The 18,023-nt window shown below is 39.5% G+C and overlaps 1 protein-coding gene across 8 annotated transcripts in view; it reads right to left on the reverse strand.

Annotated features, from left to right (window-relative positions):
- FAT1 (FAT atypical cadherin 1) overlaps positions 1-18,023 on the reverse strand; it is a 148,910-nt gene that overhangs the window by 87,155 nt on the left and 43,732 nt on the right. For all 8 annotated transcript variants that reach the window (XR_012158655.2, XM_073341873.2, XM_073341878.2 and 5 more), the window contains exon 3: positions 9,744-10,058. Coding sequence is in view for 7 of the 8 variants with exons in the window: in XM_073341873.2 (XP_073197974.2) it covers positions 9,744-10,058 (315 nt within the window). In the remaining variant the exon portion in view is untranslated. The remainder of the gene's footprint in view (positions 1-9,743; positions 10,059-18,023) is intronic.

Consider the following 18,023-nt stretch of genomic DNA (forward strand, 5'->3'; position numbering starts at 1 on the left):
AAGTATATACCCCACTGTAGCCACAGGGCCTTCATTTCCTAACTAAGCAGTTCTCCAACAATATCGGAAACCCTTGGAAGTTGTTTGCAGCTGTAGCCATTTCCTATTACACTTTGCTCAGTCTCCGGATCAGCCACAGCAAACTGACATTGCTTTGAATGTTAGGAACAGTTGTAAACTGATATGAGCATGTGACCTGGATGATCTGCCATTATACCCACTGACTATTAGCATTTTATGACTTCACAATACTCTAAGGATTAGCAAAGACTAGTCAATTGACAGGAGAATCCTTACACTAAGCATGTCCAAAATTTTAATCTCATTGTCTGAGGCTAAACTTTTTAAATTAAATCTGCATTATACGGTGGGACTTTACGTATAAAAATAAAGGTGACATTTTCTAAAAAAAAATAAAAATAAAATAAAATAAAAAAAAAGCCTTTAATTCAAACACTTTTTTCGTGCTCAAATGTTATGCACATTTTAAGGTCCAAAGGCTATGGTTTGAACTACAGGAGCTGCCACACATTAGCAAAATTCCTATCAGACTTTTTTAAAAAACAACAACATTCAAACACAAATCAAACCAAAAAAGTGCAGCAAAACTATCAGTGTTACATCAAAAAGATTATTTTAAAAGAACACTAAGATTGCAAACTCAAGCACTCACAAGTTAGGAAATACCAGGATTAACACTGCCTATGCAACCTTAATTCGCTCCCTTTGTGTGTATCCCTCCTCTTTCAGGGAGGATTAAAAAAATGGATGATTTTAACAAAGAAATAAAGCAGGTTTTTAAAATTGTATATTTTAATAAAAATTAAATACAGATTTATTTTAAAAAACTATATAAAAGTACATTTGAAATTATTAGAACCTGCCTTAAGCCCTAACCTTACTATAATCTATTCAAATCATTTTTTTTAAACACACACACACAAAGTGACACGTTTGCTGCCAAAGTCCAAAGAAAGCCAAATGACTGAATTGGTTGAAGTCACTTGCTGAGCATCTGGAACCAGAGTTTGAAGTGCTAAGTCAGCGTTTGAAAGCACTAGCTTCTTCTACAGGTACGGAGAGAATGTTTCCTTCATTTAAGTATTTTCAAATAGTTCAGTGACTAGTTCACTCAAAGTTAAGCAACCAACTGGGAGTTCAAAAAGCAGAAAAAGTTTCTCTCTCTCTCTTCCAGTCTATGAACAAAAAGTAGGCGTGAGATGATTACATCAACTAGCTAGAAGTACCAATGTGAAACATGATTAAAATAAATTGTTTAAATCAAGATTTCCTGGTTGGTGATTTAAATCAGCCCACCCTGTGGTCTTTAATTACATGACACACAGTTTTTCTACAGCCCCCTGACTCATTCAGTGTACAAGATGGATTATGCTCACTGAATAGATAGCTATTCAATATTTCCTTTTATCCTCCATATTCAATGTGTGGCTCCCAGCTGTATTTGCCACCTACCATCCAAACCCTGTACTGAATACAAAATTATTAGTTTCTTTATGGGTATGGCTATGGTGTTCTCATCATAGTATCAGAGTATTTCACAGAAACAAATGCATTTTATCTTCATGACACTTCATGACATAAGAGTTTAGGTGGTTTTATTCCCATTTTATAGCTGGAGAACTGAGGTGCACAGAGATTAAAGCAAAAATTGTCAGTGTCCACTAATTTTGGCTGCCCAGATTAAGATAGCTACTTCCGGATTTTTCAGAGTTCTTAGCATCATCATAACATTTTATATGTTCACAAAGCACAGATCCAACTGACTTCAGTTGCAGTTATGACCACTCAACACTTCTGCAAATCTAACCCCAGATGTCTCATATTGGGCACCCAGAAAACAAGGAAAACACAATTAATGACTACCTGTGATAATTTGGGCTTAAGTGAATTGACTAGGATCACATAGGAACTCTGTGGCAGAGGCAGAATCCAATTCTCCAGGGTGGCATTCAACTTCCTTGCACAGGAGACCATCCTTTCTCATCCTGTAATCCCGTCTCATTCTCTGTACACTACCTGACTTCTACAACAAAATGTGGCAGAGATTCCTACAGACAGTAGTGTCATTCATTGCACATGCCCAATTCATTCAGAATGCAGTCTGTCCTGTGCATTGAATGAGGCAGGATTCCTTTGGGAAAAGACTAGACATATCAATCTAGCAAAAATTAATTTTATTCTCCATTCTAATGGACAAATCCCTGTCTGAATAGATGGATCTCTATTGGGGAAGAGAGTGCATGCAGCCTTTTCACCTCTCTGGCAGCCGAACAGGATTCTAGCCTCATGCTCAATGATATACTTGGTGGAAATCAGCTACCAAGGTAACTGGTACCCCATTTGCACTGTGGCCCTCTGTCCTAACATGGACTGGCAATGCTGTTCCCACCCTCCCAATGCACGCCCTCCAAGTAACAGAAGGCAGCACAGGCCTCTTTTCCAGACAGCTCAAAATATCATCCTTTCATGTCTCACTCTTAAGGCTGGTCTACACCTAAACCATAGGTCAACCTAGCTACTTCACTTCGGGGTGCCAAAGTTCACACCCTAAGAGCCATAGTTAAGACGACCTATGCCCCAATGCAGACATGCCTAGGTAGACACTCAGGTACAAGTGACTGAAAAGCCCCTTCCGGCAGAGTAGCAAGTGTCTATAACACAAGCACTACACAGTCACGTAGCTGGAGCACAGCAACCGTGCCGCTGTAGCACAGACATACCCTGAGTTATAATACAGCTTGAATTCTTTAACAAAGAGCCTGGTTTATACCACAGTACAGCAGAACTAACATATCCATGTGAAACATATATTCAGAGGCTGCCCTGCCAAAAGTCAATCAAACCCCTTTGTTTGTGGACTACAACTTAATGGCTCTAGGCCAGAGGTAATTAACAATACTCAAGTGTTTTACCTGCTGAGCCATTATTACTTAGTCAGTTAAAGCTCAACCCTTTCCTTTCAGTGGAGTTTTCAGGCTAACAAAAAATAACAGACACAGTACAAAATTACAGGAAGTAATAATAGAAAAACAGCATCCTGCCACAAGGGGATTTTACCTTAAGGAAATATATAATTTAAAGTAATTGCATTATGTAAAATAAATCATAAACAAAAATATACAGTGCTTTACAAAAGAATTCACGAATACACTCACCAAACCCCTGTAGAATAGATAAATATAAGTCCTCTGTAAAATGAAGATTAAGTGACTTGTCAAAGATCAAGGCAAACACAAAGTCAGATTTCCTGACTCCACCAGTTCTGTACTTTTATTTAGCTATCCTAAGGCAAACAGGAGGTTTGGAAGTAGAGAATCTAGTAGTACTTGTTTTAGTGCTGGGTGCTATATAGCATCTCAAATACACACATTTCTCTGAATCTCAAGTAAATGTATTGTTCCAGGGGGTCCCAGTATGTTGGTGAAGGAATGGATATGAAGAAACATCAAAACTCATCTTGTTTTAGACTTTCTTCCCCAACTGAAATGCACCACTGGAAAAAGTCTCTTTCCTCTACTCAACTATAGCACTATGCTTGTATTTAAATAGTCTCTTTGTAAGCTGGCAGTATTTGTAAAAGGTTAGTGCTATATCATTTTGTGGAGTTTTTTTATACATTTGTCTCCTATATAGCAATTTGTACCTCTAGAAGGCGCCTCATTGCCTCCCAAGCACCCCCTTGTGACTAGACGTTGCTCTGCTGTGGCCAGCCTCAGTTTCTCCCCTTAATAAGGGGACACTGAGGTCACAAACATCTCGGTCAAGGAGAAGCCACTCTACAGCAATAAATAAAGCTTGCTGAAAGAAGCACTTGTACAAGGGTTTAAAGGCTTTTACTTCAGAGCCTGCATAGAACTTTAAAGTCCCAAAACAAAATATCTCTAGGTTCCAGCAGCAGCTCCTTCTACTGTAAGGCCTCAGGCTGTATAGCTTTGTAGTCTCTCTCCTGGTTGTTTAGGGTCTCTCCCAGGCATCCTTATCTGGAGAGCTTTTGCCTAGTTCAGATTCCCTAGGAGCTCCCCTCCCCTGGAGCTTCCTTTCTTCTCAGGAACTTTTTTCAGCTGAGCTCTCTCTCCTAAGCTTTCTATTAGGTCCATGTGCTTTTTAATTAATTAATTAACTGCCTTCTATCTACTTAGGCAGTTAACTATCCCCAGGTGGACACAGGTTGGCTCATTCTCTTCGGTGGAGCTTGGCATAGGTAGACTAGGCTAGGCATCTGACTCCCTTAAAGGGCCAGCACTATAACAAGACCATAATAATATCTGAAATCTCCCAGTTGTAGTAAATTGCTAATAAAGCAATGGGGAAAGGATCAGAGTCAAATGTGTTTAGTCAGTTGTGTTTGCCAACATGAATCCAGCAATTTCTTATTTGAAAAACTGGATCTTTGTGACTTTGGCTCCCCATTCTCAAAGTAACAGAGAAACTCCACATTTCCATATATAAAAGCTAGTAACTAATTGATATTGTGTGACTATGCTACAAATCCTTGCTATAAGATGCTTCCAGTGCTAAGAATCAGAAAATGAATAACTGGACTGCACTTAATGGGTAGGGAAAATGGGTAAAATGCTCCCTATCAGACATATCAGGGGAAAATAAAAGATCTGAACATGAGCCTACAGTGGTGGACCTCAGTCACAGGAGTCCAGATTTTTTGGTACTCAATTATTTCTGCTAAACATCTGGGTGGAACACAGCAGAAGTGGCTACATTTTAGTAATAGGTAAATTCAGACACACTGCTGAACAACCATTAGAATAAAAAGCAATATATACATATAAGATGCTATAAGGACAAAGTACAATCTCTCCACTCTGGCTTCCATTTCTGAGCAGTGGTAGGATCAAACTGATTGACTGGCCTGAGCCACATATTCTGAAAGGCTATTAAATGTTGCTATTTCAACCTCCTTCTTCCAAAATCTCTGAGTAGGTCTGGAGTCCCACAATTTTGGTTAACCTGGGCCATATTTAGCCTTAATCCATTTCTGCAAAGAAGAATGAAGGAACAGTGAAGGGCTCTACATGTGTTAGTGAATCGGGAAAGTCATCCTTTCATACTGATGGATTAAATGATCAAAACCATAGAATAGTTATCATGGATTGCATATTTGGCTACAGTCTAAGACCAAGAAAGTTTTGCAATTAATCTCTGCTTTGATTGTCAGTTGCTAAATGACCAATACTATGATACTAGTCTCATTCTTGCTGGCTAGCTTCTTTGTGCAGCAGCTTTCTTCATTACAAGTGAACTCCAAGATCCAAAAACATGATAATACATTAATCTCATCAAAGCACAGATGTACTTGAAGTAAATAAGGTAGGAAACTGTTGCATATAAAGAGGAAATGTGCTATGCTTTCTCATTTCATATGGAGCTACTGCATAGCATTTCTCTTTACAATATAAGGAAATATGTTAGTAAAAAGTTTTAAAAATGCACAGTTGTGTTTATAAGTAATTAACATAATCAGAGAAATTGCTTCCAAGGGCTACTAAATGTTTACTGAAGGAGACGATATCTGATACCTGGACTTCCTTAGGCACATGGGAGATACCACTTCTACAGGTACCACTTGTTGAACAAAGATCAGTTCACCAATAGTTATGAAAATAGATTTATTTGCACTTTAAGGTCATGCAACATGACACCCCTAGATAGGTGATTGTCTGTGAGGACTGAACTCAAGACCTTGGGATCTAAAAAATATAAGCCTCTCCTGCATGACGCTAAGGCTATGTCTACATTACAAGCAAGGGGTGTGATTCCCCTACTTGTGTATATATACACATTTGCACGCTAACTCTCAATGAACTAGCACAAGTATAAATAACCACGTTGCTATGGTAGCACAGGTAGTAGCAGCAGCAGGAGAATGCTTGAGCCATGCCACATACCAACCCACCTGAAACTGGTGGGTATGTACATGAGTCGTGCCTCCGCTGCCATACCATGGTTACACTGCGATTTATATTTGGACTCACCTGTAGTGTAGACATAGCCTAAGAACAAGGCCCCTTAGTGTAAAGGCTGTAAGGGCAGGTCCTCACTACCTGGCAGATCGGTGGGTAGTGATCAATTTTTTGTGTCTCGTCTGTTACAAATTATACCTAATACAAACCAAAATGGAGTCACATATGCACATATACTAACTTTTCCTTAACACTTCTAGATGCGATAAATTGATCCCCGAACGCGCTCCCAGTCGACTCCGGAACTCCAGCTCGCAAGAGGTAGAAGCGGAGTCGAAGGGGGAGTGGCAGCGGTCAACTCGCTGCCGTCCTCACGGCCAGGTAAGTCAACCTAAGATATCTTAGGTCGACCCCCTACCCCGTCCCCCGTAGTGTAGACCAGGGCTAACAGACCCATAAAGCTCTGTATACGGATTAGCCACCAGCAGAGGACAAGAACCACTGTGTTAGCACAGGTTACATCTAGGTTATTATTATTTATACTGCAGCAGCACCTAGGAGCACTAGTCGTGGAGCAGGACCCCACTGTGTTACTTGTGCAAACAGAATAAAAAAGACAGTCCATACCTCAAAGAGTAGGTGACAATCTGAAATCATTTCAAGCGTATTTCCAGTATACACTTTAAGAATTATAACATAATGGCTCTAAAGCATATACCATTAATAATAATTTGATCATTTATTCCTGGTTTATTAACATAGGGCTTGACCTGAGTTACCACAAGATGCTACCTATAGGGCTTCACATTGCTGTGCAGTCCCAAGAGCAGATCAGGGGCTGAACTGTGACACACAGAATCATAATGCATGCTTGTTTCCCCTTTCCCCGAAGGAAGAAAGTCATCTGCACCAGCCCCTTATCTGGCACCATTTACTTCCCCTTCTGTGATGGCTCAGATGTTGGATGGTGTGGTGGAGCAGAGTTAAGTCTCTCTCCACCTCTGTCTATCCATGTGGGAGGGAGCATAGGTGCACCATGAAGGCCGCTTTTCCCCATGCAGTAATTCTTGGTTCAGTAGCCCTTATAAGGAAGCAACTTAAACCATTTAAACCCTCTTATATCCACTATGTAGGCAAGTGGAGCAGGTTACCATCTCGCTCATAATGAGATCACTTGTACCCAGATGTACTGCTCAGTTCAGTCCTATTTTAATTAAAATACTTATGACCTTTCTATTATAGAATGATGTAAATTGCATTCTGTAGTTAACACAATATCTAGTGTCTTTTAAAGACATTTTGAAACTTTTTTACATTCTAATCCATTTGAAAAAAATTAGCCCTAAACAGGGCCTAATCAAAGTATATTTGATTTCCAAGAGAGAGAATGGATACTTGGAAGACAATGGCCCTCATAAACTCAATCCAAATGCATCTTGATCACTGACTGGGGATCTGGTGCAGATCAATACTCTAAAACCAAACAGTCAGGCAGAGAGCCTAAGGCCTTTTGGGGGCATGGCACTGAGAATAAGGAATTCTTACTCTCTAATGCCAGCTTTGACCCAAATGCTCTTTGAAGACTTGGACAAGCCACTTAACCTCCTTTGCCTTAGTTTTCCCACCTGTAAAATAGGAGCAATAATATTTATTTGCCTACCTCCCTGGATTTTTGAGTGTAATAATTAATTAAAATTTGTAATGTGCTGTCTATGCTAAGTAATAATACAGAGCAGGGATGGCCAGCCTGAGAAGGAGCCAGAATTTACCAACGTACATTGCCAAAGAGCCACAGTAATATATCAGCAGCCCCCCATCAGCTTCCCCTTCCCCCCCGCCCCCAGCACCTCCCACCCACTGGCAGCCCTGCCATTCAGCACCTTCCCTCTTCCCTCCCCACACCTCCCGATTAGCTGTTTTGTGGCATGCAGGAGGCTCTGGGGGGACGGGGGGAGGAGCGAGGGCACAGCAGGCTCAGGGGAGGGGGAGGGAAGGGTGGAGTGGGGACAGGGCCTGTGGCAGAGCCGGGGGTTGAGCAGTGAGCACCCCAGAGCACATTGGAAAGTTGGCGCCTGTAGCTCCAGCCCAAGAGTCGGTGCCTATACAAGGAACCGCGTATTAACTTCTGAAGAGCCGCATGTGGCTCTGGAGCCACAGGTTGGCCACTAGTGATGTAGAGGGAGGGGAGAGACTGATGAGGAATGCTGAGACAAAAGAAGGAGAAGAAAGAATGTGACATAAAAGAAAGCAAGGAGATGGACAACTAAGAATAGAGACAAGCAAGAAATAGAGAATGTGAACCAAGGAAATGTTGCTTTACAGAGACAACAGAGAAGGGGAAACCAAAACAAGAGAAAAAGAGTAGACACAGTGACAGGAGAGAATGTGTTTTGGTGATGGAAATAATGGGTCAGCCATGAATGGAGAGAAAAAGGAGAAAGAAATGGAAACGGAATAAGCAACAAAAGGCACAAAAATTTTGGTTAGGGCATTATAGTTTAATTTATTTATGCTTTTTTATACTGTTGTACTTCCTGTCAGATGTCATCCATCTGTGTAAGGCTGGGAGCAAAGGTACAGGATAGCTATGTTAGTCTGTGATCACCACTTCCCAATTATATTATTTAGATTTAGAAATAGGATTTTAACTTTAAGCTTTGGTCCTTTGAATCCCCTGTGACTAGCCCCTGTGTGAATGGACAAGGGCAGTGGGGGGTGAGGGTAGGGGAGGGAAATGCAGAATTACTTCCATTGTTCCCTAGACTTTGTGTGGTTGGAGAGTGAAACCACTGCTTGTACTAGCAATGCAAGCAATACTAACCTGCCCAGAAAGGGAGGCAGGGTGTGGGTGAAGACAAAGCACAGCTGCAGTATATACCTCCCTGGATACCCAGGAGGCATTTCTGGTTGACTCAGTCAGAAGTGCTTCCTGGGACTCCCACTGTAACATAGCAGCTGCACATACCTCCCACATACAATGCAGAGCTGTGCCCTAAGCAATGATATATGATTAAATTAAGAATCATTGACAAGTCTCGGCATTTGCACCACTTCCTGTACCTTTTGTAAAGACTAATGAAAAAAACAGCATACATATCTTGAATGTTTTCTACAGTCATCCAAAGGCAGATATTATTGGGTAACCTTTACATTGTTCTAAGTAACATTTACTTTCTTTTAGTTCATTGTTCTGTTTCAGTTAAAACTAACAACAGGATTTAGCTTCCCATCTCTCCATTCTTACACACATTTCAGTACTTCTAATTTCAGCATCACCCATTTCTTCTATTTATGCTTCTGTAGAAACTGCAATATTTCTAGGTGCCCCCAAATGTTAGCCATAACACTGCAACAGAATTGTATCTGGTACATTTTGAGAATAACAACATTCTCCAGTTTACCATTTTCAAATTATGTGCTAGATTACTAACTCTTTACACAGGTGAACAGTTACACAAGGACGGCAGTCCATATTGATTTCAGTGGAACTACTTGTATGAGAAAATGGTTGATAATCGTCCCTATGCGATTTGCCTGTCAACAAAAATCTCAAGTGGAAAAAATAAACACAACAACTTGAAAGAAAATTACATGAGGGTCATATTACGCCCAACAAGTTTAAAAATCACTGAAATCTGGTTTTCTCTTTAACTGTGTGATGTCAAAGTATGACTAGAACATTATAATCAAAAAGCTACTCAATAGGTAAAAAATACTTTCTTAATTATGTCCATTCCACAGCATTTACACAGGACAATAAATTAACTGATACACAGGTCACATAAAGCTATGATATACACGTACCAGTTTTGGGGTTTATTGAAAAGAATCCCTGTGGGTTTCCACTTGTAATCTTGTAGGTCAACTTTTCACTAGAGCTGGAATCAGGATCAAATGCCTCAATCCGAATGACAGATACATCCTTAGGTGAATTCTCCAAGACTTCTGGGTAATAAACAGGTTCTGTTGTCTGCGGAGCATTATCATTAACATCCCCAACTTCTATGTAGATTTCAATGAAGGAAGATAGAGGCACAACACCCTGGTCTGTTGCATAAACAGTTAACCAGTAATGTGAGGTAGTCTCACGGTCCAGCAGATCAGCTGTCTCTATTACACCTGTTCAACAGAACGGAAAAAAGCAACAATATTAAATGCTCCATAAGTATAAAAAGTTAAAAAAAAAAATTTAACCCCCCCCCACCAAATCCAACACAAAAGTCACAAATGAATGGCACAGATTCTTGTGTGCGTGTGTGTAGGGTTAACCTGAAAGTTTAAAAATGAACGTCCTTAATTAGTACTAAAAGGGTCTGAATTTTTATATTGTATTGTTTCAATATTTATAAATCTATTTTCTTTTTTAACCTCTCTTGAGAATTATCTGATCATTTAACATCATTCCTGAAACTATTTCTGCCCAGAAGATATTAATTATGAGTTATCTGAAGTCTTTGGGATTTGATTTACCCTCTCAATTCATCACTCCTGACAATGAGAGTTTAACACTGTATTAAATTATCTAACTGATTTAGTACCAAGGTTTTGAACTATTTATCACCATTTAAATTAGTGAGAACCTATTTAAATTTGGTTTCAGAGTAGCAGCCATGTTAGTCTGTAACCGCAAAAAGAACAGGAGTACTAACAAAGGTATTTGAGCATAAGCTTTTGTGGGCTACAGCCCACTTCATCAGATGCATAGAATGGAACATACAGTAAGCAGATCTCTGTATGTGTGTAGCCTCTTACAGTTTGTACGGCAACTTCCACCTTCTCTGTAACTTCTTACTATATGTTCCATTCTATGCATCTGATGAAGTGGGCTGTAGCCCATGAAAGCTTATGCTCTAATAAATTTGTTAGTCTCTGAGATGCCACAAGTACTCCTGTTTTTATTTAAAATTTGGTGACATATACACTCATATGTATCTATGTGTCTGCGTGAATTATGTAAATGAATGTTTCTTAATGTGTATAAATACTTGAATCCATATACACAACCTTTTTGAGAAATCTGAAAATAGAGAGAGGTTTATGTTGCCCTTCTCAGCCTTAGCTACAGTGTTTGCCATTACTTTGGCAAATGAAGGTGCTCCTCTCACCCTCATTGCGTATCCCAAAAAGATCTAAAATTCACTATTTCTAAAGAAACAGAGGAGCAGCTACAGAATACACACTTAATACAATTTACCTCCCAAATCTACAGGAGTTTGTCGGAACAAGGATACCAAAATCTGACCCAATAAAGGGAAAATACATACAGCACTATTTTACACGCATCTTACTGCCCAAAGTAAAATTATAACGTATATGTTTCCATGCCAAGAATGTGGCATATAATGTAATTTATTTGACAAGTGGGATAATATCAAAAGGTTTCAAAGAGCAGGACACACTAAAATCATTTCACCCTCTTTCCTTTGAGCCAATCTTTCTTACATCATCCAGACTCTCTTCTCCCAGGCATCATTTTCTAGCTAGACCCAAAGAGGACCTGACATAAAAACACCTTAATATCTACAAAGAGAGGGACCAAAAAAAAGCAACAGTATGTGATAATCATAAAGGGGCACTGTGAAGGCCGGTCATTATTAACCATCATCATTATTTTTTATGCTACAGTAATGCATAAAGACCTAATCGTGATTGGAGCCCAAATGAGCCAGAACAGTGACATGCCAGCTAGGTTTGGGATTGTGGACACATTTACATGATGTGCATGTAATATTTTCTACTATCCTGTGCCTATCTGTTCTGCTCATGCATGCTGTCAGTAAAATTGGATCGAGGTAAACACACATTTATGAGTGTACCTTCTGGAGCATGATGTTTGTAAAAATAGTACTGCTGCATTTCCCCTGCTTTAGGGGCACTGTAACCCCTCTCCCTTCATTAAACATAATTAATGTTTGCTTTTAATAGGTGGGGGGGAATATTGCCCCTCACCAAAACTACTCTAAGAGGTTTAAACATTGTTAAATTTATATCTTCAGATTGTGTATCTGAGGACAAATTATGGTCCAAATATAACTGCCACTGAGGTCCCATTAGGAGTAGTATGAACAGAGAGCACAATTTGGCCGATGCAGAAGATAATACGATTAACAGTTTCTCAAACTCTTAATTGTGTCTTTGTCCTTACGGAAAATTGCATGAGAGTCTGATGATGAAAACCCTGAATCCAAAATGAAAGCAGGGTTATTTTCTGAAAAAGCTAGCTTCTAATACAAGAAAGAAAATTCAAGTAACCTTTTACTGTTAAAGCAGAAATGCACATCATTTCAAACACAGTATTCAACATTTTAGAATTACCACCAGATGTCACTAGGGAAACTGGTTGTGTGAAATGTAGAAAGCGGTAGGGCTGGAGTAAAGGACAAGGGCAAATGAGAGTTCTGTATATTAAATTATATTATGTATAGGATGCTCTTAAAAACAAAATAGATAATAGTGTCTGTCTAGGTACTTTTTCTTTTTGCAGAGGAATCCACTAATACCAGCAAAGTACTGAAAAGATAAGGTATTACTTTAAAATAAGTTGGTATTTTATATTTTCCACTTTTCTATTTTGTATTTGTACTTTGTTTACCTAGGATTTTCTTTCAAAAAACCATAATCATAATATGCAATCACTGTATCTCTGTTAAGCAGTTGCCAATTAGCTATGCTCTTCATCCTGCAAGCATAATATCTAAATATCACAGAGAACATAAATTATTTTTAAGTGTATCTGTCTGATCTGTATTCCCCCCGAATGTCCAGGATCTATTTTTATTATTTACTCCTGTTGTATTTTTTATGTCTTTTTACTTATTAAGAAGACTTACTTGAGAGTTAATGAACCAGATTAAGAATCCTGACTTCACTTTTAACCACAGCATTTCCATAGAAACCCCATGTGCTGAATGTGGCATGCAAGAGTTTCAGTTGTACAATCTGTGCAGGCTGTGCCCTTATTTATCCTGTGGCAACTTCGCAAAAGCTACATGCCCTACTGACCATAAGGCTAGATTACATTAATTCCCTCCTAGCAGGGCTTTTAGCAGGGCTTCTCTGTTGCTTGCAGCTTGTGTAGAATGCAGTGGCACGCTTATTTATTAGGTTGAGCAACTATCATCATAATATGCCTCCCCTGCATTCTTAACACTGGCTATCTCAAAATAAAATGGCAGATTAATATTAAAATGGCCCTGTATGGTTTTAAAATTCTCAGAAGGGTAGACTTTAAGACAGACCTCCTCAAGGCACTCACCCACCCCCTTTTACAAATTCCACCTCCTCTCCTTAGTTATGGTGACTCCTAGCTACAGACAGACTGTCAAAGTCTTGCTCCCTTGACATCTCTCTCCAACACCTGAAAACTTTAAATCTACTATTTAAACAAGAAAAATGTTTTTGCACAAAAACAAAAGAAACCTAGATTCAGAGGGGAACCATATAAAATAGGTTGCTAACTTTCTAATTGCAGAAAACTGAACATCCTTGCCCCACCCCTTTCCCAAGGCCCTTCCCCTTCTCTAAGGCCCCACCCCCCCACTCTCCCCCACCCTCACTCACTTGCTCCTTTTCATAGGACGGGGGTAGGGGCACAGGCTCTAGATGGTGCTTATCTCAGGTGGCTCCCTGGAAGCAGTGATATGTTCCTCCAGCTCCTAGGCAAAGGGGTGGCCATGGGGCTCCACGTGCTGCCCCTGGCCGCAGGCACTGCCCCCACAGCTTGCATTGGCCACGGTTCCAGGCCAATGGAAACTGCTGAGCCGGCACTTGGGGCAGGGGCAGCACACACAGACTCCATGGCCGTCCCTCCGCCTAGGAGCCTTCCGGGAGCCGCAGGGAGCCTGCCAGCCTCACTGTGCTGCCAACCGGATTCTTAACGGCTCGGTCAGCAGCACTGACCGGAGTTGTCAGGGTCCCTTTTCAACTGGGTGTTCCAGTCAAAAATCGGACACCTGGCAACTCTAATATAAAAGGATTATCAGGGTAACAACCAGAAACATGACACTCCTGAAAATGTTAGTACATTTATGTTTAGTTTTATTTCAAATTCAGTCTGGGTCCATAAGATGATTTCTACAAACTCTTCACTTTGACAAAGCTATGATTTTTGTGAAAATTTACAATGACAAACCTACAGTGCTACTGATTAATTAACCAGTGAACAACTCATCTAGCACAGATGTCTACCCAACAGGATAGTGTTGGCTTTCAGAATTCTTCCAATTTTAACTTGCTCTAGGGTCACCTGCACTGTAAGTCTGCATTAGTGATTAGCATCCGGAAACCTGAGCTACCTAAGCTGACAGTGAGAGTGAAATGAATCATTCTTCCATTTTTTCCTGTTGGAACAAATCCCAAACTGTTGAACAAATATTTCTTCAATAGGACTGCTGTTTAAAAGTTTGAATCAGATTAAACAAGTATGAAAGAAGTTCATTCTATGGAACAGTTGAGAAAACAACAACACTGATATCTGTATTGGGACCTGAACTTAATGTTAAAAAAAAAAAACACTACCTGATGCGAAGATTCCTCAAATTTGCAAACAAAATATAGTAGAAAAACAAACTTCTCCACCTCCCTTCACTTCAGAACAGCTATCAGTGATAGGCACATTAGAGAAGATAGATACCTCATTACAAATGGACACATACATTCTAAGAATTAAGTTAGTCTGACAATATTAAAAACGAAAATACAAAAAACCACTGCTTCAGTATACGGTACATGCAAAAGGGAGCTGGAAGAAATGAGGCCAAGCAGCTTTCCCTCACACATTGCACACAGGTCAGCCACAATTTCTTTTGGAACCAGACCCACTACTCCTGGTTAGTAGAGCTAACCTGGTGAAAAGGATATGGGAGGGGTAAGTGCGAGGGTATGACTCAGCTTTCCCCCTTTACACCAGGACAGCTCTGAGGAGTACATCTTTCAAAATGGGGCAGAGCTACTAATCCAATGTGCACTCCCCCCGGAGGAATTCTGGCTGTGACAAGCCAGATTTTTTCCAGGGCTCCCCCTACAGAAATATACAACCCAAAATACATTCAATAGTTTAAAAATCACAGTCCAGTTTGTATCAGAAACTATGCACAAAGCCACACGTTAAAATCTCTTACCAGCCCCTCTCCTTCAGATCTGACCTTAAATGTTTTAAATCACCAATAAAAGAATAACACTAATAGTCGCACCTTAAATCTCAAGGGACACTGGACCACACAAAAACACACACAATTCAATAGATTTTTCAAGCTCTGCTCATGAAGTTACAGGCCTGGAACAGATCAAGCTAAACCAGGATGAAGATGCTTTTCACAAAGATAACAATATTTTCTTCCCTATCACTAGTCCAGGACCAGTGCTCCCAAAAGTGAATTGGTCCTTAAAGGTCTTGTGCTGGTCTGCCAACTATTCCTCTTTGCAATCTTTACTATATTATTCTAGTAGCCCATCTCACGCAGTTTTAGAGCAGACTAATGCTTTATGCTAGCTAGACTAATTCTTTATGCTATTTGGAAGCCAGCATTCTAAGCTTTCAGACCTAGTAAATCATTGGATTAGAGCTCCAGTGGTTTTCAAGAGAGCAGTCACAAAAATTATGTTTCATTTCAAATACTAAGAAGAAGAAAGAATCAGAAAGGTGTGATTTCTGATACCTTGTGACCAGCCAAGTCCAGTAAATAAATGCTCTTTCCACTGGGATAGCTGTGGGTAGAGTTTCCACCTCTTCAGCAGTATGAAAAAAAAATATATATTTGTTTTTAGCTCTGGTGGTTTACAAGGTATCAGGTCTTAAGCTACATTAGATCTACATTTATCCCTCCATCTTCCATTGCTTTTTTGGCATGGGTCCAAGAACAAATATAGCAAGTGCTGGACTTTAGATAAATGTAAATTTCAATTCCTGACTGTGCTACACTTGGCTCTAATCCATGCTGCAAATCCATCACTTTAACAAGTGCTTAATTCACATAAATATAGAACATTCACCACCATATAGAGTTTGGGATTTATATTTCTGATTATTTTCCCTTAACACACCTCCAACTGACCTGCTCTCATGACAAAAGATGAAGATGCTGAAGGACGATTTTTCATATCACACTGACAGTAAAGCCAGTATTTCAGAATGAAGAGGAAAGGTAGAACATCAAAATGCACATACTGTGTGAGATTCTCGTTTATATTAAGGCCCTTTTACATCAATCTGGCAGTGTAATGAGGTCTTGAAAGTGGGACTAAGTTACACTGACACCTACTGAAAGGTCTTTTTACGCTGCCAGGGTGGTATAAAGCAGTTTTATGTAAACAAGAATCTGGCCCTTCATAAGCATCACTAATATCTTTCAGTGTTAGGCAGTTTTTAAATGGAAGGTGGTTGAATGGCCTCCCCTACATTTTAAACACTTTACAGATAGGCACTACTACTTCTTATCACTTTTCTTTCATAGAAAGGAAATTTTATCAGTGAATTCTTCACCCATTTTTGCCTAGGCAGCCTGATAATCTTGCCTTTTTACAATGCTATGCTCCCTTCCCTATCTTGCCCCTAGACCTAGTTGCATTCTGCAAAGAAGGAAAATCACTATTAAAAATTTCTTTAGTTTCTGTATCTGCTAAAGAATTGTTGTCCATCAAATACAGCTCTGTTGGGGGGATGGTGAAATCTGAAGCTCCAAAACCCTTTTTCTCTAGGCGAGATGAAGAAGTTCTTCAGCCTTTCAAGAGATCAGGACAAAATTAGGGTTTTACTCCTAGACTAGTGAGAAGAAAACATAATTATGTGATGAATCTTATCCTAGACTGTAATCTGCAAAGGGACATCAGAACTGATATTTCCTTTTGGGAAAAAAAAATACTAACCTAGAGTTAAGAAAATTCACTAGTGTTCTCCAATTAGAGCTGAGCATGGGGCCATGTTCTTCCCTCATTTACACACAGTTGCAAACTTAGGGCCAGATCTTGCTCCCACTGGAGCTAATGACTTCAGTAAGAGACGCTCAGTAAGAGCGGATGATCCTAAATTAATTCAATGGGATAGCATCGATCTGGAAGAATAAATTACCCCAAGAGCACAATATTTGAGGAATTAGGATTGGAGGTTGAGAGGTACAACCCTCTTTTTCCTTCACCACCGGGGCCACATGTTTTAGCCACTTCACAATTTGGAGAATATCATGGATGCTGTAGGTTACAAAAGCCATAATGGATTTATTTAAAATGCAGTACATTTCTCATTCTCAACAAAAAAGAACTGTTGACAAAAATGTGAATTTTCAAGGTCTTAATAGTATGTCTAATTTAAATTAAATAGCCCAAACCACTATGACCAAAGTCACTAATAAACCAAGAATAAATGTATAAATCTAACGAAGGGCAGACAGTCTTATATACACCAATTCCAACCAATTAACAAATGCTCCAACTATAATACTCCCAATTCCCAAGGATGATCCTCCTTAAGTGTGCTTATCCGCGAAAACTCTCATTAACAATATTAATGACTCTGTAATGGAAATCAAAACCTGCAATCATTTCTCGGCAAAGCATGAAAATGCAGTTTAACAGAGCTTGCCCTGGGAATGACATTTGAAACAAACAAAGAGAAATCCCTGGCCTGGAACATGATGCTTGAAATCTGATTACAAACTTAATTAATCTAAATTCTAATAAGCTTGGTAAATCAAAACCTTCCTCAGCCACTTTTAAAGCCTGTTACTGCTATATGAAGTAACAGCAGTACTATTTTGAAAACTGCGTGAACATATACTTTGATCAAATATGACCTTCAATAGACAGTTCAAATGAAGGATTAAAAATTAAACAGATTAAATCTATTACAAACCAAGACGCATGCTTTCCCTACTGCCACTTGTCTGTATTGACAGCAAAACAGTATGCTATCTTTTAACTCATTAGTGAGACATAAAAGTACAAAACATTATTTAAGCTGTATACTACCCATTTTCAAGTAGCAAAAGAAAAAAACAGGAGGCGGCTTTAACTTAATGTTTATTGAAATTCACTCTCTCATCCAGTCCCTCCCTGCTACGTACATGTATGCACAGCTGTATTTCTCCTATG

The sequence above is a fragment of the Lepidochelys kempii genome, chromosome 4 (genome assembly GCF_965140285.1).
Source record: "Lepidochelys kempii isolate rLepKem1 chromosome 4, rLepKem1.hap1, whole genome shotgun sequence".
In the NCBI taxonomy this organism is placed as follows: domain Eukaryota; kingdom Metazoa; phylum Chordata; order Testudines; family Cheloniidae; genus Lepidochelys; species Lepidochelys kempii.